General features: G+C 35.3%; 1 protein-coding gene across 1 annotated transcript in view; it reads left to right on the top strand.

Annotated features, from left to right (window-relative positions):
* The window catches only part of Ttc21b (tetratricopeptide repeat domain 21B), a 58,745-nt gene that overhangs the window by 14,238 nt on the left and 19,546 nt on the right, over positions 1-24,961 (top strand). Inside the window, exons 11-19 of the mRNA XM_003478664.5 lie at positions 53-253; positions 1,178-1,307; positions 3,316-3,473; positions 5,050-5,274; positions 6,501-6,739; positions 8,152-8,224; positions 8,661-8,771; positions 9,816-9,954; positions 17,043-17,149. Of these exons, the coding sequence (XP_003478712.1) occupies positions 53-253; positions 1,178-1,307; positions 3,316-3,473; positions 5,050-5,274; positions 6,501-6,739; positions 8,152-8,224; positions 8,661-8,771; positions 9,816-9,954; positions 17,043-17,149 (1,383 nt within the window). The remainder of the gene's footprint in view (positions 1-52; positions 254-1,177; positions 1,308-3,315; positions 3,474-5,049; positions 5,275-6,500; positions 6,740-8,151; positions 8,225-8,660; positions 8,772-9,815; positions 9,955-17,042; positions 17,150-24,961) is intronic.

Below are 24,961 nucleotides of genomic sequence, written 5' to 3'. Positions count from 1 at the left end.
TAAAAAATGACTTTATAACTGGATATAATAACTTTTGATAATTCTTTTCTAGGAATTAATTTATTTACATGTAATTCTTGCTATGAAGAAAAATAAACAACAAGAAGAAGTTATACACTTATTAAATGATGTATTGGACACTCACTTTTTACAGTTAGAAGATGTACCCCTTAGCATACAGTATTTTGAGACGCTAAATCCTGATTTTTTGCTAGAAATTATTACAGAATATCTGAATTTCTGTCCAATGCTGGTAAGTAATTATGGGACATTTTCAAAGTATCTGTATACTTTATAAAAGGTACTAACAAGCTATAGTTAACATGCTAGATTTTAGCAGCATCTAAAAATGGTGGTTTGTAACTTTATTACTTGATTCAGTTTTTTGTGGATTTCTTAGCAGTCCTGATATAGAGTTGAGCTGGGCATGATGGTGCACACCTCTAATCCCAGCACTCAGAAGGCTGAGGCAGGAGGATTGTTGCCAGTTCAAGACCAACCTGGGCTACAAAGTGAGTGGAGAATATAGCCTGAACTGCATAGCAAGACCCTGTCTCAAAAAGACAAAAACAGAACAAAACAAAACAAATAGAGTTAGCTAATAGGTTTTCTTATTTGTGAAATAAAATAAGCAATGCCTACCTAGAAGGTTGGGCAAAAATCAAATCAGACCATGTATATATAATCTAAAATGTAGTCCAATACTATAATTTTTAATTGAAGTACTTTTAAATGAGAATGTTTATAGTAATGACTGCAATCAATTCACAAAAACATTGGCTTGTCCATATTCATTCATAATTTTTAAAACCATAACATCTTCAGTTAAGATGAACTATTAGAAGTCATTTACTTCTGACACTTATTGTATATTGGAATCTACTCTGTAATACCATCAGGTGCACAAACTTATATAACTATTACATTACTGTTATGGTTAAATTGTATTTCCTATGGTAAATTCAGCTCGGCTTTTTGCTAAAATATGAACATTTCATGGTTCTTCTTCTGCTCCTTGGAATGACAGAAAGTCTAGTACTTAGCTCTAAGCTAGGCTATTTTCTCACTTATAAAATGAATTTTCAGTTTTCGGAAAAAGCCACACAAAAATTAACATGTTTAGTTTTGCCTTATTACTATTGTAAGTTTATCAAATGATCTAATTTGCTTTGTTTAGCCTGCAAGTCCGGGGCAAGCACTTGCTCCATTCTTCAGACGTTGTACGTTGGTCCTTGAGACAATAGTGAGAACTGTACCGGGTCTTCTGCAAGCGGTCTTCCTAATAGCAAAAGTAAAGTATTTGTCAGGTAGAGTATGCCTTAAAAACTTAACATAACCTTGGACTCTGGTGTTGATAAAGATGCATAGCTAAGTTCTGCACTCCATCTCTACAGAGAATAGTGACATAAATGCACATTTTGTATGTGAATAGATGAGTGGTTTTAGTGTGAAGTAAGATTGCAAAGCTGACTACTTATTCTTAAAATCTAACTGTAAACTTTGTAGCTCAAGTGAGTTTCTGAGAAAATATAGTTATATCACTTAAAAAAAATAAAGTCCTCTCTGTCTACTTGGGGTTGATAATAAAAATTTGCAGCCTTTAATCTCTGTATTTCTTGATTTATAGGGATAACCAAGTGGAGTGTTTTCAGATTTCAGATTCTCATGAACTGGATCAGTTAGTTCTTATTTAGTTCCTGCGACTGGTTGTTGTGGCTAAAGAAGATAAGCCTGGTTGTAAGATTTTTAGGACAGAAGAAAATGTATTACTTTACACATAAAAATCAATCATAACGCCATGCTTAAATATGTACCATTTAGCTGGATGTTGTGCAAAGTAAACTAAGTTTAGAATGTCATCTACAGTAGTTTCCTATTTAGTTTTAATTCTTTTATAGGATTAAGAGTCTTTATGTGTCTCAAAGATCAAAAATTTAAACTTCTTTGAAATTTCTTTTAAAATATAGTATGTTTGTTTTTATTCCTTGTTTTTTAGGAATTGTTTTTTGTTTTGTTTTGAATCAAAGTCTCTCTCTGTAGTTCAGGCTGGCCTTGAACTCACTGTGTAGCCCACCCAACCTTAAATTGCAGTGATTCTCCTGCCTCAGTCTACTGAGTTCTGGAATTATAAACATGCCCCACCATGCACAACTAAAAATATGTATTTTTAACAGAACTGAAAATAGCAATTTAAGTGAGTTCTCATAACTATTCTGTATCTAATGGAGTTAAGAGTTTACCTTTACTATTTTTTGAACTCCAGCTTAACTGTTTAAAAAAAAAAAAAAAACAGATGGTCTCAAAGCTTATTTTACCTCTTAAAATACTGTTTTTAATACTTTTGCATTAGTTTCTGTTATAAGGCAAATCACGTATGAGGACACTACAGAGAGTGTTTATCATAGACATATGTGCAGGAAGGCCCTCTGCAGCCTTCTTTATTAATATTATTAATATTACTGATGTTAATATTATTTTATTGATGTTATCATTGTATTTTGGTTAGGACTGGATACAGGCAACTCTATTTTGATTCTGACAACTTTCACACACTCAAATTTATTATGTTTAGCCTTTTCATGTTTTTTTTACTTGCATAATTCTAAGTACTGCATTGCATCACAATAAAAGACTCCACTATGAACTATGCTTGATAATTAATTGCTAAGCTTTGACATTCTGCATACTGAATTATTATGATGCCTCTGCTAGTTATTTGTTCATGAATCCTCTATCACTAAGAAAAGCATTTTCTGTTTCAGTGGATTTCCTATATCAATAGTTTGAGGTCTTGGGAACTAAGAAGCTCTGACTTTAAGCTTTATTTCTTCTGCTGAGACATCAGGGAAGGTTAAGGAGCATTATCCCTACACGTGATTCAGGGCCTCTTCTCACATCTTTAATAAGGTTGAATGAGAAGTGGACTACGTTTACTTACCTAAGGCCCATCTATTAGAGGGCTAGGTATTGATCATGAGAATTAGCATCATGAGAAACTTGCAGGACAGAGAATCTGTGATGATTATTCTCTGAAGAGCCTCTTCCTGCCACCCTCTTTTTCAGCCCAAAATCAACCCCACCATTCCCGTCATATTAATAGTTTTCTTTCATCTGCTCATGCTTTCCTGTTGGCTAATTATGGTCAAGGGCCCCTGACTTAGAGGTCTGGTCTTCATGTGGACCAGAAGGAAGCTAAATAATCCATGCAGGAATGAAAGCATGGCCTATGAGAAGAGGACTTCACATTCAAACATTAGAACAGCCCATAAATGAGGCAGTCTTCTCTCTGATGTATAACTGTGTTTCCCTCTTTAGGTAATATTGAAGCAGCATTTAATAACCTGCAGTATTGCCTAGATCACAATCCCTCTTATGCAGATGCTCATCTCCTGATGGCTCAGGTTTATTTGTCTCAAGAAAAATTCAAACAGTGTTCTCAGTCTCTTGAACTTTGCCTGAGCTATAATTTTGATGTAAGTATTTCAGACTCAAGCAAGTAAGACATTGCACCCTGTTTGATCCTTTAGTGAATGCTTACATATTCAGCTGTTTTATACCTTAGCCTGTGGTATTTTGCTAATAAGTACATTTTTTAACAGAAAGAATTTTAAAGTCACAAGCAATAGAAGGAAAACAATCGAGTTAGCTTTGGTGTAATTAAAAACTAAATGAACTGGCAAAGGAAAAAAAGAAAAATAATCCTAATTTGTTAGGTACAGTGGTGCACACTTATAGCCCCAGCTTGTAGGAGGATGAAGCAAAAGGTTCACTTGGGCTTAGGAGTTAGAGACCATCCTGGCAACATAGGAAGACCATGTTTTTAACTGAATGAATGAATGGGTGAATGAATGAACAAACAGTGTAAACGATCTGGTCAAAGGTCTGGTTTTGCACTTATTTCTCTGACAGCATTGGTTTTCTTTTCCATAAAATGTATATAATGATTCTCTACAATTATAATGAGAGTTAAATAAATATATATATGTAAAAATAGCATTAAATCATAAAAAAAATTATCCCAAGTATTTTACAGAAAGGAATAAATCCTATTGTGTGTTTCTTTCTTGCATCTTTGTATTTAGTAATTTCTTTTTGTATCTATTGTCACAGAACACCTAGCATTTTGAAAGTTATCATGTACTTTGAGAATATAAGTTCAATACACTTCTGGCTGAAATGTTTTGGATATTTTTATCTCAGTGTCAAGGAAACCTAGGCTGAGGAGCTCCCTGAGCAAATTCCAGTCATAGCTCCTCAGACTTTGGTTTTACTTCACCAAACCTGGAGCCCTGTCACGGGTGAACCTGTAAGTGGACTAGATCTTTAAGTTGTAAGCATCTTTGCCAGAAATTATCACCTGCTTCACAAGACAGGGCATCTTAGGACTGGTGACCCATCCTAGTCCAGTGCTGGACAACCGCAAGCCACACCCAGTGAGTGGGAGCCTATGGGATCTCAGAGCAGTTCTCAGGGCTCCACGCTGGGGAAGGCAGGGCTTTGGTAGGACAGGAGGCTGCAAAGCACTGCACCGGGACCATCTTCCTTCTGGTTGCTTTCTCCCATTCAGTTTATCTTTCTCTTATGTTTTCTGTGTATAGTGTGGATACATATATAGTGTGGATACATGGTTAGGGTTAGCATCAAAAAGTAAAGAAAATATTTGATGAAAGCACCCTGAAATGTTTAATATAAATAAAGGAGAACTGTTTTTAGAAATCTAAGACTATCTGCTCTAGAAGTTGCACATAAGAAACTTCTTCCCTGAAAATTCAAATAATTCAGACTTATAAAGATGTTTCCAGTTCTGCTTCTGTCATAGTAAAAACACTTAGTTGACCTCCTTGTCATCCAGGAGGATGCTAGGCAGTGGTCTTTGCTCTGAGCTGATGTATTGTGATGAAGGATTAGGAAGTCAGTAAGGGGACAGAAATAGACATCATGTGTACAGTCCAAATGGATTACCTTTAGCAGCCCTATTATTTTAAAGTTGGGTGGATGTTAATATTACAGATGCTCCAAAGATGTATTACTTAAATATGTTTTTTTCAGGTGAGAGAATACCCTTTATATCATTTGATAAAAGCTCAGTCACAAAAGAAAATGGGAGAAATAACAGAAGCAGTTAAGACTCTGCATATGGCGATGAATTTACCGGGAATGAGGAGAACTGGGGCGTCTTCAAAATCACAAGGCAGAAAAACTGAAGTTGACGCAGCCCATCGCTTATCAATCTTTCTTGAGTTGGTGGAGGTTCACCGCTTAAATGGAGAACAGGTAAATTCGGTTTCGATTCAGTGGCTTAGAGGTGAGTATGGCTGTTCAAATATTAGGAGAAAATGAAAATTATTTCCTTTGCCAACTGGTACAGTGTAGGTAATACATTTTTCATTATTTTGTAGTCAAATGTGTTTTTTCTGTAAGCCCCTAAAAGTTTGTTTCTGGATGACTTAAATTCTCAATGTGCTTATGTTGGCTACCATAAAATATAATACTATATGGGATGATCAGGCTGATAAAGGGGAACGAAACTCCCAACCTACTGTCTGGTATGAGTTTGTGTTCTCTAAAACTGAAGAATGAATTTTAGGAACAACGGAGTGTAAGAGCAGAATATATTTATATAGTAATATATTCTGAATATATTTATATAGAGAGAAAGAAAGCTTCTGTCAGAGAGACAGAAGGGTCCTCAGTGGGTTGCCAAAGACTGTTATTTAAGGAACTTTTACAGAGCAATACCAAGGAACTCACAAGATGGTCATAAGGTGGGACAAAACTATGGTCAACCAATAATATTAATGCTCAAGTAAAACTGATTAAATCAGGGACAAATCGGGAAGCGAGTTACTTATCAAGTCAACATGCATACAAAACAGTGACTCCTGTAAGGGTGTTGGGATGGTGGCTGCTGGCTTTCTGAGGGTGATAGAGACTTAGTTAGAATATTAGTCCTTAGGATGTGAGTATATTTGCTTGATCTTTTGTCTTGAGGTCTGGCCTGCAGCGGTGGTGTCTGCCTCCTCAAGACTGCAAGGTTATTTGGCCTTTTGCACTGGCACCTATGAGGGACTAGCCCTGTCTGCCTGACTGTGATATTTCTGTCTATCTCAGTTGCCTGAATTAGTACCACAATGGTAATAATGTAAAGGAGTTGTAATCCTGTGAACTCCTAAAAGGGCTGCACACATATTCAGTCTTGTGTCCACACAAGTTTTACTAGAATTAAAAAAAATATCCATATTAACCTGAAGTTCTAATACTTGAAATAACAAAATAAATACTGGTTGACAGTAATTCTGATTAAAGAAATACCATGAAGTGCAGGGTGTGGTGGCAACACCTGTAATTGCTGCACTCAGGAGGCTGAGGCAGAAGAATCAGTGCAAGTTCGAGGCAAACCTATACTTCATAGCAAGACCTTATCTCAAAAAACAGAAAGAAAGAAAAAGAAATACCATGTTGAATGCTTTTACAAAGTATTTTTAATTTCATCTTTATAGCATGAGGCAGCAAAGGTTTTACAAGATGCCATCCATGAGTTTTCTGGAACATCTGAAGAATTACGAGTTACTATTGCTAACGCAGACCTTGCTCTGGCCCAAGGAGACGCAGAGCAGGCCTTACGCATTCTTCGAAATGTCACAGCAGAGCAGCCATATTTCATAGAGGCTAAAGAAAAAATGGCGGATATTTATCTGAAGCATAGAAAAGAGAAAATGTTATATATCACTTGTTACAGGTAAATGGTTATTTCAACTCATTATATTTTGACACATCTACCTCCTAAACTTAATTCCCAAATTTATTTTTGGTCTTCCTGTCATCTTTACAGGTAATTTATAGATCCTTTCCTTGGCACGTTCTTGATTTGCTCCTGCCACCAAGCCCTGCCATTCTAATCAAGTTATTTACTCTCCCTGAAATACAATTATGACTACCTCAAAGTATGGCTCACTCTTTTCTAGACCTTGAATGTTCTTATTTTGAAAAAGAGAACGGATTATACGTTTTAAGAAAATTGTGTAACTTTAACAACTATCCAGGGAACAGACAGGCATGTTTAATACTCAGAATAGCAGTGTTTAGCAAAAGAAAATCGTAGTTTACTTTGTCCCGCACTAAGGTATGCATTCGAAATATTTCTTGGTGAAAGAGCAGAAGCTGTAGAAGTTACGTCACACTGATAACTTTACTTGTTAAGACATCTCACACACACACACACACACACACACACACACACACACATTTTCCTCAAACAAAATGTACCATTAAAGTACACACACCACATCACTGCTTGTAGGAGAAAATGATTTTACCTTTTAAAAACACAGTAAAATATGGATAAATTACTTCAATGTTGACTCTCCTATGCTATATAAATACCTAATCTCAAAATACTGCTCAGCTTTTTTTGTAAGTGTGAGTAATTCAGAGAAACTGGGCAGCACATAATGTTCAGATGGCTGAGCTATAGTTTTTGGATCATGTTTTCTAAAATGTTTTCAAAATAACAGCTACTGTTACCTCTAATGCTCTGTAATATGTGAAAAAACAATGTTTTGAATATACTATAACAGTTAAAAATGTGGATTTTATTTTAGGTAGATCTGGTACTTTGGCTATAAACGTGAAATAAAACTATAAAATTGAAATAATAATTATCTTTCTAAATACTGGTTTTGGGCCAATTACATGAGATATTATATCTTAAAAACAGCACTATTCTTCATAACTGGTATTTTGACCTTTGACAATTTAATTTTGTAGATAAATGAACAGTAAATTTTGAAGTAAGAGATTCTGTATTTTTAAAGGTAATTCATGTTTTGTAGTTTATGCTAATGAATATCAGCATTCAAGTTGCATAGGAGGACAATAAAATTTATTTCCCCATTGTGAATTTCTGAGTAATGTTTATCTTTACTCTGTTACTTCATTGCAGAAAATGGCAAAGTTCAGTGGCAAAATAGTTGATCTAACAGTTTGAATGTGAGTAGGGTTTTTTTTTTCCCAAATAAAACTGTTGGATACATAGAAGATACTCTGAAAACCATTGTTTAGGTGAAATTACATGCACTCATGCTTCATTTTTCTAGTTTAAAAATAAGTACTTACATTCAGTATATTAAGTAGAATTGGTCTGATTTTCAGAGAAATTGCTGAAAGAATGCCCAGCCCTCGGTCTTTTCTTCTCCTTGGTGATGCATATATGAATATTCAAGAGGTAACATTTCTGTTGCTACTTAACTTACATTTTTTTAAGAAACTTCTTCTGATAAAATGAATTTGGTTTTCCTGTAATATTTATATAATATGTGAAAATCTAATTATAATAAATGGGGATAGCTATTACAATAAGATTTCCCTTTTTAAAATATTTGATTCATTAATGCAGCACGATGGTTATTTGAAATAGAAACGGTAATAGAAGCACATTAGGAGTCTCTTTTAAATAGAAGGATGAAGAAAGCTAATGGCTTTGTAATAGGTGATGAAATGATCTTTCTGAAACTGTTAAGATTCTCAAACTTCAGTATACACTTAGTTATTTTTATAAAGTATTCCAGATATAGAGCTTGCTTACAGAAATGCCATTCAGTGGGATCCACTTACGCTGTTTTTATTGTTTGTTTTCGGGTATGTGTGTTTGACAACTTTAGCCTGAAGAAGCAATAGTAGCATATGAACAAGCATTAAGTCAGAACCCAAAAGATGGAACACTAGCAAGTAAAATTGGGAAAGCATTGGTCAAAACTCACAACTATTCCAAGGTAAGTACTACAAAGTTTGAAATATGTCTGTTGGATCAAATTGATCAAATCTTGCTCTAGAGAAGTCTTTTGTAAGCATCATTTGCATCTTTGATGATTGTAGCTTCCAAATTTGTGTTCATGAACTAGGATTTATATTAGAAGCTTTCTTAACATTTCACATTCTTTAGTTTCATTTTGTGGAGACTAGACACTGGTATTTACTCCTGGCTTCTTTTTCTAACCCAATTGCTACCATAAGTTATTTTTATGTGGGTGTGGTACAAGGAATTGAACTCAGGGTCTTTGCACTGAGCTACATCCCACCCATAATATATAGATATAGATATAATTTTAAAATGTATATATGTATATATATATATATATATATATATATATATATATATATATATACTTGTTTTTAAATTTTGAGACAGGGCCTTACTGAGTCACTAAGTTGCCCAGGTTAGGATCAACTTTGCAGTCCTACCAGACTAGCTTTCTAGAGTGCTGGGGTTACAGATGTGTACCACTATTCTTGGAAAACTGCTATTTTTTTTTCTTGCATTGTATAATAAAACATGAGTGTCCTTTTGTTGAATCAATCTGGCAAGCCAGATGTTTTGAGGGATTAATTTTTTCCTATAGAGATAACTTGTTTTCCTTTAACTAATATACTTTAACTAATATCATTAAGCACATATTCACCAGCTAACAAATTATATGCTTTTATAGGATTTTCTGATCTGTATGCACCTCAGCATGGACTAATAAAAGTCAAAAAATAAAAATAAGGTAAAAAACAATAAAATCTGTAAAAAAAATGCTTGCCAAATACTGTTAATTCCACTTATTTTAAGAAATGTTTGTTGTGTTATGTGATGCTTGATTCAGTAAGAAGAATGGCATATAGTACTGGTGTACTATAGTACAGTACAGGTATGCATGTAGGATCCTCTCAAGGTTATTTCTAGTTATGGACGTGCCTTAAGTCTTTGATATTTAAAATATCTGTGTTTCTCAGTCTCATTACCATTTTTCCTAAATGAAATGTGCTTTGTTTAGGCAATCACTTATTATGAAGCTGCTCTGAAAAGTGGACAACAGAATTATCTTTGCTATGACCTGGCTGAGCTTTTATTAAAATTGAAATTGTATGAAAAAGCAGAAAAAGTTCTTCAGCATGCACTAGCTCATGAACCTGGTATGAAAAACATTCCAATTCAAAAAAATATATCTGATGTGTGTATAAATGTAAGATGGACAGTTTTTCTTTTCACAAAAGTATGGTATTTATTTCCTTTCTATAGATTTTTTTTCTATATACAACTTGTGTCAAATACAGTTTTATATCAGTATGATCTATTCATATCGTTATATGTAATGGCATCATAGTTTTTCATAACACTCTGACTTGTTAAATTTTCTCTGTATTATTACTCTAATGTTTACTCTTATGTTATTGTCAATCATTTTACATGAATATGTGTCTAATTCTTTGGGATAATCTTTCTTATATTTCTTGAGTACAATACTGAGTGAAGAATTTTTTTTCAGTATTTTCAAGTTGCCTTCTAACCAGTTTCTATAAATTTACTTCCCTGAGATCATTTTTTAAAATAAAATCAAGCGTTTGATATTGTCAGAATTGAAAGATTACAGAAGCCTATGGATATTGTGCCTTCTGCTCATCAAAGAAAACTACATTTAACAACTTGTGTATTATCATCCTTGGGGCAGGGATATAGCTCAGTGGCACAGAGCCTGCCCGGCAAGTGCAAGGACCTGAGTTTGAGTCCTGATACAAAAACAAAAGAGCGCTCCACTTCCGGAGCCTGGAGGGTGGTTGTCTTTGCTGGTACAGCCTGGCGGGCTTCCCCTCACATAGGTTATGCACAAAGTCACTCCGCGGGGACATCCGCCACTGGCTTAGGTGGCTGTGCCCTAACAGCATGGCAGGGGCGGGAGGGGGGCTGTGATGGCGTGGATCTGAGGAGCACCACTGAGCGCTGCTTCTGGTTTGTCTCACCCGGGCTCCCACTCACCTACTCTAGCCATTGGGGTCTCTCCGCATGCGTAGGAGGCTCAGAGCCCCTGCAGGAATGTTAAAAAATGAGTACCAGGGAGGTGCATTTGTTGAAATCTTAAGTGCTCAGGGGAAAAAAATCCAGGAACAAAATAGAAGATCCTTGGCAGTCTGTGTTTTGGAAAGAATTTGATAAAGAAGTTAAAAGTTTTGTGTTTTTTCTGGAAGGCAGCAGCCAAACAAAATTCAATTACCAAAGGAGAACAAGCGAATCCTTGGGCTGATCCAGAGGTTTCTTATACTTCAGATCTACCCCGCCCCCCCCAGGACAGGACTTCTCTACTGAATTGCTTTGAAAATACTGCTTTAAAAAGCATAGGATATCGGGGCTCCCAGGAAGATGGTGGTAAGCCACGGAGTAAACAGCCTCTCTGAGAGAACAGTCCAGATGCTGGAATATAGCATCCTAGGGAAGACAAGAAGGAGGAAAGTGGGTCAAATGAGAATTGAAGCCCACAAAGAGAATAAAAAGAAAAACTTAAATGAAGAAGGTGGTAGCTAGCTGCACCTTTGCCTGGAGCCAGACCTACTGTGCGAGAGTAGATTGGAACATGGGGATGCACCACGGTCATGGTGACAGTGGTGGCTGGTGACCCCAGAGGCCTCTGCAAAGAGACAAAGCAGTGTGGGGGAGCAACAGTGCAGAGGACCGCACTGGCTGGTGGTAAGTGCAGAGGACTCAGTCCTCCCACAGGAGAGAACAATTGGCTGGGAGCCATTTTGGAGTCGGCTTGATGAGCCCAGAACAAGAACTGCTGCTGGCTTCCTCCAGCAGCTCCTAGCTGGGTGCAGACTGGTGGAAATTGCTCAGACTGAGCCCGCGCCCGCGCCCACTCTAGGGGCCATGGGTAGAGGATCCCTGCCAGTGACCAGCCCTGCCCTCAGGCACACTCCAACAGCCATGTGGGGGCTGCCTGCCAGTGACCAGCCCAGTCCAAAGGTGGCAGTCGGCCCTGGCCCAGCACACACTCTACCAGTCATCTGGGAGCCAGCACAGGCCGGGGAAAAGCAGCAGCAAGCCCTGTACCAGTGTATCCAATGGCCACCGTCAGATACCCATCACCAACACTGGCTAGAAAAGCAAGTCTTGCTTCAGAGAAATTGTAGCCATGCAGGAAGTGCCTGCGACCCCACCACCCACTTACCTGGAAGAACCCAGGAATATGTAAAGATGAATAAGCAAAAGGCAGTCTCTGGCCTGCAACCCAAGCAGAGCAAGTCCAGGAGATGTAAATATGGAAGAGATGGGGAGTCGCACTCCTGAAGTTTCTGAAATGATGGCGACTGAAGAAACAATTTCATGAGGCTATAAAAGAAATTAGAACAGAAATACTATCTCAGGTAGAAGAAGAAATGAAAAACTTAATAAAAGAATTGCTAAGCACCTCTAAAGAAGACATAGATTTAAAAAAAAAAATGGAGGAGCTTAGGAAAATGAGGAAAACCTTGAATGAACAATATAGAAAGGATTTAGAATACATGAAACAAATTCAAAGACATATCCAAAACTCCATTGAAAGCTGGCAAAACCACTTGAAAGAAACTGAAGATAGACTTTCAGACCTTGAAGACAGGCTTGCAGCTTACTATTGCAAAAGGAAAGATCTCTTAAAAATAGCAAGGAAACAGGAAGTAACAATCCAATGGCTGCAAGACAACCCAAAGAAACATAACAGAATAATAGATGTGAAAGAAGAGCAGGAGTCAACACAAATGACATTAAAAGTCTATTTACAGAAATAGTATCAGAAAAATTCCCAAGCATGGGAAAAGGAAGTGACATTCAGATAAGTGAGGCATATAGAACTCTAGCTGCCCGTAACCAAAATAAATCTACATTTAGACATACAATAATCAAGATCCCAGAAATTCAGCACACAAACAGAACATTAAAAGATGTTAGAAGAAAGAAACAGATCACCTATAAAGGAAAACCCATCAGAATCACAGCAGACAAAAACCATCAAGTCAAGAAGAACTTGGAGTGAAGTATTTCAAGTCCTGAAAGAAACCAACTTCCAACCCAGAGTGATGTACCCTGAAAAACTATCTTTCAAAATTAATGGAGAAACCAGATTCTTCTATGACAAAGAACGACTGAAGGAATTCATGACCACCAAACCAACCCTACAAAGAATACGGAACAACATTCTAGAGAGAGATTTTTTTAAAAAGACCACACTTCTAGGAGCAGTGTCAGAGGGGGATCACTGAGCAGGACAGACAGTCGAATGGAGGGGAAAAGTAGGCAGCCAGTGGCATGAAAATAGCAAGGCAGAGAGGAGCCAGTGCATGTTGGCCAGAGCCATTAATGTAGATGGGCTCAATGCACCAATAAAAAGGAACACAAGCAGAGTGGATCAGAAGACAGGATCCATCAATATGCTTTACACAAGAAACACACATTTAACACAAAAGGGGTTCATAGACTGAAAGTCAAAGGAAGAAAGAAAAATGCTGTATGTGACAGAGAATCAAAAAGAAGTGGGGTTAGCTTGCCTTTCAACTGCAGAGTGGACAAGACAGACATGGCATTTTTATACAACGAAAAGCTACTCAGTTATAAAGAAAGATAACCTCAAGGCTCTTGTAGGTGAATGGGTACAATTGAGATCATGCTCATGGATGAAATGGTTCAGAGTTAGATGGATGAATATTGTGTTGTCTCTCTAGTATAAAAACTAAAAGTAGGATAAAAAATGCACAGTACATATTATGAAAGTGAAAGAGGAAGAAGTGTCTAAAAAGGGAAAGCAATGGCCATTGTTAATCTATTACTGTAATTTGAATTCCTATTGTTTTCATTGTTCTGTTTGGTTTGGTTTTATTCTGTTTCTGTTTGTCTAATTGTATTATATTTGATGGCATAGATAGCTGTTTCAAAGATAACAATATATATTATGGTAGCCATTATTGATTTCCTGTTATCTTGTTTTGAAGCTCTGTAGGGCTTTCATAACTGTTTTGATTGATTTTATTCTATTTTGGTTTGTTTGATTGTATTATGTCTGATGGTATAGGCAACTACTTTGAAGATAGCAAGAGGCATATGGTAGCCACTATTGATTTACTATTGTTTTGAAGTCCTATAGTGCTTCCATTGTTTTGTTTTTATTGGTTTTATTCTGTACTGTTTTCTTTGATTTTATTAGGCCTAATGGTATGGGCAGTTATTTTAAAGATAACGAGGCGTTATGGTAGTCATTTCCTTTTATCTTGTTTAGAAATCATGTACCATGTTCATTGTTTTGTTTTGATTGACTCTATTCTGTGTTTTATTTTGTTTGGTTTTATTCTCTTCAAAAAATAAAACATAAAATGCATAGAATACTAAAAAAACAAAACTATATATATATATATATATATATATATATATATATATATATATATGTATGTATCAGTCTAGGTCTCTTCACCTCCATCTCTTTGTCTTTCACATGCACACACAATTACAGTTGGTTCTCTGCATGCACAGATTCAACCAAACATAGATCAAAAATATTTTAAAAACTGTATCTGTACTAAGAATGTGCAGTTTTTTTTCTTGTCATTATTTGCTAACCAATACATTATGATTGCTATCTACATAACATTGGCATTGTATTAGGTAGTCTGTGCAATCCTGGGTTGATTTAAATTATATGGAAGGGTGTCCATAGGTTATATGCAGATACTATACTGCTTTATATAATGGATCTGAGCACCCATGACTTTGGTATTTGCAGGAAGTCTTGGAGGCAATAATGCATCACAGGTACTTATATTTGTATTGTTTTTTCCACCTAAATATTGTTTTTCATCTGTATTGTTCTTTTCTACCAGATGGTTTATAGTTTATCTATAATTATGCAGTGTGAGTTTTTCATTTCATAACCTTGTTCCTTGTGAGTAAACATAACTCTTATTTTTTAGCATATGTATTTTACTCTATGTTAATATCATAGTATATTTGATGAGTCCGCTGTTGATGGACAATTCATAGGAGAAAACTTGGAAACAGTATGATAAAATGTTTTTGTATATGTCTAGCTACTTCCTGAAATTGAATCTTCTTCATTGTTCTTTACTCATGCTAAAAGTTTCTCAGTTTTATATAGTATTAGTCATGAGAAAAGAATTATTATTGTAATTCACATTTCTTTGTTTTAATTCACATTTATTTTATGGCTTATAAAGTTAGGCATTATCTTATTTAGAATTCATTTTTCCTTATCTTTAATACGTATCTTGTCTTTAAACCATTACCTATTATTCAGGTTATAGATGTTTTCTCCCAGGCTAATCTTTATCAAATTTATTTATTATGTCTTGATAAAATAGAATACCTAATCATAATTTATCTTTTCTGGGTTTTTGTTTGTTTGGCTTCTGAATTTTCTCCAAAAAGTTATGCAAATCTTCCCATATTTTTTCTGGCATTTTTATTGTTGTAGTTTTTATATTGAGAGCTTTAATCCATGTACCATTACTCACATACAGTTTCTTACTAAATACTTCCCAAAATGGATAGCCAGTTTTAATTAGTCAACATTTATTGAAATAGCACTTTTATTATATAATAAATTCCATATGTGTGGCTCATTGCTTTAAACTTTATTTTGCTCTACTGAATTAGTATGTGTGTGGTTCAGTCAGACCCTCCTTTGTAATATCCAGAAACTTAAGTGTAGAATGCATTTTGAAAGGATCGTAGGGAAAAATTCAAGTATACGTCTTTATTTCTATTGAGTTCTCTTCTACTTATTAATATAAATATTTCACTTTTAAATATTTGTTGAACACTTTTAAATATTTGTTGGACACACTCCATGACATACTTAGATACCTTCATGTTACATTTCATATGCTATTTTATTAGTAGTCACATTCATCTTTGAAGCAAGGATAACTGTTATTCATCCCTACATTTTATTCATTTATTCATTCATTCATGCAGTACAGTGAATTGATCACAGCACCTTTGCACTGAGCTGCACCCTTGTATTTAGTTATTTTTTCTTTTTAGTCAGGGTTTTGCTAAGTTGCCCAGGTTAGGCTTGAACTTTCGATCCTTCTGCCTCAACATATGAGAGTGCTGAGGTTATAGCCACGCACCATCACACCCGGCTTCATCTACTTACACTCAGCAATCTGAGACTCAACTTTCTTCGTGTGTCTAAATTTACCCACCTGGTAAACAGTAACACCTGCATGCTAATAAACACTTTAAATTTGCCATGTCTGAAACTAAATTCCTGACCTCCTTACTTAATTAAATCTATTCCACAATACAGCCTTTTTTATCTTGTTGGGGTTTACCCAGCCCTTCACACCTTCTACGCTCCTCTCACCCATACCACCTGTTTATTACTTGTGCCCACTAGAGCTTTTCTTACTTGTAAAATAGCCATAGAAAAATGTATCTGAACCTCTAGAACAGAATGTATCATGCACAGTGCAACACTTGATGAATGGTAGGCGAGGCTTATTTTTATTAATTATTCAGGGTTCTTCTCTTGCTCTTACCTCCTAAATATTTGGTACTATCTAAATATTTAAATAAACTCACTTCCACCAGACTTATTTTATTTTGTATATGTTAACTTACTCAATAACTTACTCACTTTTTAAAAATCTTGCAATACCCCTATAAGGTAGGGACTGTTTTTTCTCTGTTTTACAAGGGAAATTGAGGTCTGCAACTAGTAAATTGTGAAATCTAAACTTGAAATCAGCCTGGTAGGCTTCTACGTCAGTGTTCTTAATACCTATATTTTATTGCTTATCAAGTGTCTCTTATTTTTAAAAGAGCATTTATCCTTTGAATTGCATGTAGCAATGCCTTCAGTGAGCAGAAGTTTTTTTATATCTTCTAAGTGAAAGTTGCAATGTTTATGAGTATTCTCTCAATGTGTATCAAAGAAAAACTTCTAATTGTTATCCATTTTTAAAATTTTCTTCAAGCCAATTATTATCCTAATTCTTTTATTTTGGGTTATACCTTAGCTAAGTGACTAAAAATAAAAATTAAACCTTACTCACTATTTTTTTTTGAGGCGATCAAACCCAGGGCCTCATGCGTACTAGGCAAGCTGTCTTAACACTAAGCCAAATCTCTAGCCCCTGTTGACTGTTCTTCAAAATCATTTTCTGCAAAGACAAGTCTTAAAAATATAGATGTTTATTTCAGGGCAATACTTTTTCTTTCACCTCTCACTCTTTTACAGTAAATGAACTGTCAGCTCTCATGGAGGATGGACGTTCTCAAGTTCTGCTGGCAAAAGTTTACAATAAAATGGAGAGACCTGGAGATGCAGTCACTGCGTTACAGCAGGTCAGTGTGTGTGTGACTGTGGCAGCGGGCTTGAGAGGGGTTCGTGCCTGCTGAAAGAGGAAAGCTATCCCTGCTGACCTGACAGGCAGGAAAAATAGAGCAAAACAAATCATGGATGAATATATTACACAGTTAAATATTGCTAATTATTATAACATCTAAGGGAAGCTGGTATTTTAGATCCTGTTTTACTGCGAAGGACATTTACTTTAATATTTGCATACAGTTCTATGACTTGCTTTACCATCAAAATCTAAGCTCTCTGCTTTGCGCCACTTACTTAAATCTTTAGTATCTCTTCATAGTTTTGCTTTTCAGGGTAGAAGTTTTCTTGATATAGTCCCAATTAGTTGAAAGTTTTGGATAATTTTTTAAATTTCAGATTTGCTGACAAGTTTTCTAAATGATTTAAATTGAATCAAATATATTCTCTGCATCTATCAAGTTGTTTTTTTCCCATATAGTTTTGTCTGTCATGAGCTATCTTAAATTGAGTGATTGTGAATTGTTAGCCCACCCTTATATTCCTGAAATAAGTGTCACCTTGCTGTAATTTTTAGGATAAGGTCCAATTTTTTAAATTATTTATTTATTTATTTATTTATTTGTTTGTTTGTTTGTTTGTACTAGGGATCAAACTCAGCACTGCGCACTTGCAAAGCAGGTGCTTATGCTGCATAGCTAAGTCCCCAGCCCCTTTCTTACTCATTTAAATTGATAATTTACAATTTAATTTACATAGGCACTACTTTAGTTACATCCCACAAGTTTATTATTGTCTAATTCATAGTATTTTCTCATTTTTATGTGGTGTTCAGTTTCTAATCATTTCTGTTTTTTTAATGTTTTTTATATTGATTTTGAGTTTAATTCCACTGTAATCAAATATTTATTTTGAAAGATTCAGTCCTTTGAAATTTGTTGATACTTGCTTTATCTCCTATATTATAATCACTTTGCTCTGTGTGGATTTGAAATAATACAACTTCAGAATTGCTGAGTTTCAATATGCGTCAGTGAGGCTAGATTGTCAGGTCGTTTGTTTCAATCTACCATTCTTCAGGTTTAGTTTTTACTGTTTGCTGACTAGGTCTGCATGGATAACCTGCTGTCTTGAGGTGTCAGAGTCCTCCAGTGTGATGGTAGATTTTTCTTTCTCTTAGTTCTATATGTTTTTGTTTTGTTTAGAAGAGATTGATTCAGTGACACAGAGTTATAACTGTCATTTATGTTTAGCTAACCCCTGTTAATTATAAGGTAGCCTTCTGTATTTCTAGTAATATTTCTTGCTTAAAATTTCTTCTCACTAGCTATTCCAACTTTTTATGAATTAGTGTTTCCGTGTACTTTTTCCTTTCCTTTTACTCTCAACTCTCCATGCCTTTGTATTGAATATCTGTCAGCATATAATTTTTTCTTTTCTCTATCCTGCCAATTTCAACCTTTCATTCTTTTCATTAGAATATTTAGTTTATATTCATCACTATAATTATTGACTATATTTAAGCTTTTATCTGTCATTTTAAATTTTTGAAACTTTTTAAATTTTACATTCTCTTTTTTTAAACTTTTTTCTGGATCTGACTTTTAGTCCACTTTTCTTTCTATTAGTTTGTTACTTAGGCCTCTTTTTAATATCTTTCTCAGATATTTTTATTATCTTAGATTATAATAAGCTTTTTTCTCTTACCCAAAACTTCATGTTTGCCATTGTGATTATTCTTGCCATAGATTTTAAACCAGTTGTTTAAAACTTTGTAGTTAGGGGGCTGGGGATTTAGCTCAGCAGCATAAGTGCCTGCCTTGCAAGCATGTGGTCATGAGTTTGATCCCTGGTACCAGTAAAGAAAAAGAAAAAAAATAACTTTGTGATTAACATAATATATTTCCTTGTAGTGTCAGACACTGAAGGATTTTTAAAGAGTCCTTTGTACAATTAGCAAATAATTATGAAATAGCTAAGAGTTTTGTGAGAATATTTTTGTGCCTATTATTTTCTGTAGTACCTATACTTTGGTTTTATTTAGTATTTTGTGATTTGTGTCATACTTTCCTATCTTCCACACCTCTATCTGATCCCAAAATAATCATATATCAGAACATATTGCAGTTTTTTACCTTTAAAACTGACCTAGTGAGAGGTAAAAAATGTTATAAAACTAATCATTGTTGGGCAAGGAGTTTAGCTCAGCGGTGTAAGCGCATGCGTGGCAAGTGTAAGATCCTGAATTTGATCCCCGATACAAAAACATAAAAGGCTTAATCACTGTCATTCTGTTCATTCTATGAAATCCTATGCTGTGTCAAAAACCCTGCATCTCTGATGCAAACAAATAGATCATATGCTCCTATTCTTATTTTTCCAAATATGGAAGGAACTCACAGAGCATATTTGTCCCAAATTATGTACATTAGTTGTTGGTAGACATACCTCAATATTAATCCTATATACTTTCTAGGACACTTCTACTTGCCAGTTTTCAGCAAGAAGAGTTCTGCATTCCATAAATAATTTACAAGATGTTTTTATTATGAATGTTAGCTAATATAGCACTGTGTGTGTGTGTGTGTGTGTGTGTGTGTGTGTGTGTGTGTGTGTGTGTGTGTATTTTAGTGGCAGTGTCCAAAATTTTTTCCTTTAGGGGAATGAATTGAGAGCTTGGACTATTAGATTTCCTTGATATCTATACACACTTACGACTTCATTAAAGCATAGTCTTCAGCATTGTTAGTATCTTAGTCTTGTATCTTTTAATCCCTATATTTAGAGTCACTTTGTAGATATTGTTACCTAACCCTAAGTTATCTACCAGTAGCTACATAGGAAACACAACAGTTTTAATAAGTTAACTTATTTAAAACAAGCCAAATGGTTATTTCATCCCTTTATGAATATAATTCATTCTGACCAGCCTGCTAATATTATATGGACAGATACATGAAGCAACACACACACACACATACACACGCACACTCACACAAGAGTAAACAGCATAGCATGGCAACACAATGCCAACAAACCAAACTCTAAGCAGTCTTAAATTCATGTTATAGCATATGAGTTGTTTACCTTTAACTCAATTTGAAAAGCCATAAGATCCTTCCCAAGTACAAGGAGTGATCAAGATACATAGCAAATATTTAAATTTTTAGAATTTATTAAATTTAAAAATTTATTAAACTTTTATTAATGATAAAAAATCATTGTCATTAATATCCCTAAAAAAATTCCCCTTTGTTTTAAAAACACATATTGCATTATCCTTGCCACTTTCTGAAGCAGTTCTGAAAGTCTTCTTTCATGAGTGTCTTAAAGGTGTGAACAAAGCTATGGTGAATGCTCTTGCTGAGGACTGTCCAATGGAAAGATAAGCTTGTAAAAACATTACAGTGTTCTCACCTACCTTATTTGCTTATCTAGCACCGCATAACTTCAGGCTCTTCCATAAAATCAAAATGACCATCAAAGGTAAATGTTTTGAAACAATTGAAGACATCAAGACTACTACAACAGCCAAACTAAAGACACAAAATTTTAAAAATTTAAACATTCACTATATTTTTTTTCATGGCTCATGCATTCTTCGCATGTGGCTTAAAAAATTAAGATTTCTTTTTTTCCAATATTGGGGATTGAACCCACAGCCTTTGTACTGGACTACATTCTTGATCCATTTTTTATTTTGAGACAACTTCTCTTTAAGTTGCCCAAGTAGGACTCAAACTTGGAATCCTCTTGCTTCAGACTCCCAAATTTTAGAATTAAAGGTATGTGACATCATCTGGCTGACAAGTTTTGATGTTAAAATCAAGTGGAAGCTTATAAGTAGAATCAAAGTTCTTTCTTTTTTTCTTTCTTTCTTTCTTTTTTTTGAGTCAGGGTTTCATTGTGTAGTGCAGGCTGGCCTTGAACTCACTGTGCAGCCCAGGCTGGCCTCAAACTCATTCGATCCTCCTATCTCAGCTATCTGAGTGCTAGGATTATCGGTATGCACCACCAAACTCGACAGTTTTTGATATTTTATGTTAATTTATTCAGCATCCACTTATTTATCTTCATTCTTCACATTGTGTACCTTAGGAGTCCCATCAAACATACTTTCCATAGTTGCTGAACAGTTTTCACAGTGATGGGACTTATAAACCTGGGAAAATCTGAAGTCTTATGCTAAGTTTCAGGTGTCTGCAGCGATCTGCACTTTTGCTCTCTCTGTCCTATTTTAGCTCTGCCCAGAATTTCCTTTTTCCCAGTTTGCTGCAGTGTCCTCCTTGCTGACCCCTTGTTCTTTCCATCCCTGCACCTCCTCACTTTTTCACAATGGCACTGGATAACAGTTCTAAAAGATGTGTGATCCTGTTACTCGGTTGCCTATAAAAATGTTATAGTGCATCTCATTGGCTTTAAAGTAAAATGGAAGTTACTTTAAAGGCTTTTTGTTGCAAATTTTGCCTTTCCAGCAGTTTTTTCTCTCCTGCTTCTTTATCAATCAATTTGTATCCTTTTCTTCACATGAAATCCATAATGCCAGGACCCTGTCCCATCTCTTCCTGCCTTTTCTTCCCCCCAGACTCACCAAAGTATAGCCACTAATCATTCTTCAAGTCTCACCAGCCATCCAAAAGCATGATCCTGTGTTTTGTGACCCTAGAAATGTTTGCCTCTTAGTAAATCGTGTGTTTTCTATGCTGCATAACAAATTATTGCAAATTTAGTAGACAAAAACAACCTACTCATTGATTATCTTCAGATTTTCTGTAGTTCTGGGCACTCCTGAGCAGGGACCTCTGCGAAGTTGCACTGAGGTATTGGCCAGGTCTGGATTTTCACCAAAGACTTTTCTGTGTAATGATCTGCCCAAGTTGGTAACTGAATTTATTTCCTGAAGGCAGTATAACTGAAGGCTCCAGCTTCTGGTTTACTGTTTTAGAAGTCACCCTCAGGTCCCCAAGGCTTTGATATGCTTGCTTGATGGACCAGCAAATCTGGCCACTGGATGCTTCAAAGCCATCAAAGGAGGAAGATTACAGTGACGGGGAACCTTTCAAAGCTTTCAGCAGTAGCAGACAGTCTGCCGCACCACACTTGGCATGGACTTTTTGCTACTGTTCTGGAGCGAATCTGCTAGTGAGGCAGAGTTTTATATAATGTACAATACACTGAAAAAAGAAGTGACATCCCTTCACATTTGCATACTGCATTGGTTGGAAGAAAGTTTCTATACCCCTCACAAAAAGTGCTCAGAAACTTGTGATGAATGGCTGAAAGGAAATCAAAGATTATTTTAACTCTAATTCTACATACAGGAAATATTTTTTGTACATTCGCTCTCTTCCTTGTGAAAATAAAATCTAATCAGAAATAAGGAACTTCTCAGGGCTGGGGATTTAGCTCATCGGCATAAGCGCCTGCCTTGCAAGTGCGCAATCATGAGTTTGATCCCCTGTGTTGATTTAAAACAAAAACAAACAAAAAAAAACTTCTATAACATAAAACACTAATAATTGTGTATCTTCATAATTTTATGACTTTACATCATAGATTAATTTTTATTTAGCATCTGTAATTTCCAATTAGTGAGAGTTAGTGGTTGAGTTCTTACCTTACATATCAAGACCCTGGGTTTGATCCCCAGCGCCACAAAAAAAAAAAAAAAAATCTAGTATGTGTAGTTTTGTATTCATCATATGAAAACTGATATAATATTCTTATCTAATTTATATATTTTATTTTGTGGGACCTTTCATAAAATACGTTTTAAAAGTATTAAATACATTAAGAAGGCTTTCTTCAGATCTCATTTGTCCTTTAAAACCAAGTTGGTCTCCTTTTATATACTTCCATGGCAACCACATTATGATTATAGTAGTTGTATGGAAGTTTTTATGTAAGATGTTGATATCTAAATTCATAATATGCCTGTATCAGTACTGCCTATATCCAAGAACTTGAAGGAATTTATAAGAATAAGTATATTATAGAATAGAAAGAGGGAAGGAAAAGTAAATGTTGACAGTCAAGCCTAATATAATTACTGTAATAGCTAGTTTATCTCTAACCTATCTGGAAACCAAAAAGATATAGGATCATATAATTCTTCAAGAAAATATTATTGCTACTGTGAATTCTATTTGAAACTATCTCTTAATGATCACTGACTATACTCCTGAGCATTTTTGATAAAATGTCTAATAGAAAATGCAAAATTCTTTTGCTCATAAGTGCTTCTAATTATTCATCTTTAAGAAAGTGAAAGAGAATTACACAAAACTCTTAATAAGTTTCTCTGAAGAGCTATCTAGCCACACATATGCTGTCTAGAGGTTAGATGATAGATAAGACTCAGTCTGATTAGAGAATAAATTGCATTTCTCTTAACATAAGGTGACAGTATACTTTATCATTCAAAATAGGATGCTTTTGAATGGGAAGGAGAGCAATACTGATAATTAGGCCAAGCAGTTATAAACCTTGAGGCTGCCTCAAAGTTCAAATTATCACAGCTCTCATCTTGTTGGAGGAAGTGACAATTTTGGGGCAGTTGGCCATGGGTTTCTGTTACCAAGATCCATTATACTTTCTCTTTCATTTTCCCTTTCTTTCTTAACTTCTAACTAAAATCAATGCAAAACAAGGTAGTCCTAAAAGATGGGACATGTTTTAGTAAAATGCTTAGAGTATACTGCTGGGAACTTGGATTTTTAAAGTAGGACCATTAACTCTGAAGTGGTAGGAGTAGACCCCGACCTGCTTTCTGCCTTCACGTTATGATGGCAAGTTGATAGCAAAAGATTTCCGGGCATGTGGAGGCACAGGGATTCCAAATTCAAGGAGCCCTTCCTAGCAGAAAGAGATTATTTTATTAAGAACAATTGTTTCAGGAGTTTTTGACTGGTTGTGTGTATGGGGGGGGGGGGTACGCGTGCATGAACATAGATGTATACATATATAGAGAATCCAAACCCAGCACACATACCTGCCATATTTATATAAGCACATGATACTGTCACCAAAATAAAAATATAATAAGGTAGTAGTAATCTTCACTACATGCTATATGTTCTTATTTTCTAATCTTTTCTTTTGCATTTTGAAAAGAATGCTTTGTACACTCCTAAATCTGCTAAAGTTCATTCTTAAAGGCCTAACCATAGGAGTATTTAATTATTTGTAAGACAGTCTTGCCTCGGCCTCCTAAGTAGTGGGATTACAGGAATGTGCTACCACCCCTGGCTTTTTCATTTAACAGAAGAGCTCGGTGTTCCAGGCAGCAGATGTATGGATGGAAAGATAGACATCCTTCCAATTTAGCAAGCCATTCTATTTTCTTATGAAGAGGAAGGCCACCACCTCCTTTTGGTGTCTATTCATCGCATAGAACCATTGTTAATTAGTCATTATTAGACATTTAGGTTGTTTTCAGAGTTTTTATTTTGCTGTTATTGCAGGTTTTTCTTTACAATGGATAACCAGTTTCCTTTTTTTCCTCCTAAATATCCTAAATGCCTTTCCAAGCATGGAACCTAAGTTCAACAGGCTGCTTAGTCTTATGGCTGATAAGTTTTGATAGAGTGTACTGCAGAAAGATTGGACTAGGTCTTATGCCATCAACAGTGTACCTGTTACCTGTAACTACTAATATTTGATTTAATTTTAGGTACTATTTTATCAACTTAATACATATTTTAAATTCTTCATTATCTAATGACAGTACCTAGATATCTTTTCCAGGTACATTATTTCTTGGTTACATTTCCTTTTTAATAAGCTTCCTATCTTTATCCTTCTAACAGAAGAAAAGATACAGTATTTTT

Source organism: Cavia porcellus, unplaced genomic scaffold (assembly GCF_034190915.1).
Source record: "Cavia porcellus strain 051 isolate PalLab524CR breed Dunkin Hartley unplaced genomic scaffold, mCavPor4.1 scaffold_12, whole genome shotgun sequence".
Classification (NCBI taxonomy): Eukaryota; Metazoa; Chordata; class Mammalia; order Rodentia; family Caviidae; genus Cavia; species Cavia porcellus.
Note: the sequence above shows the minus strand (reverse complement) of the source record. Positions and strands in the feature narration are given on the sequence as shown.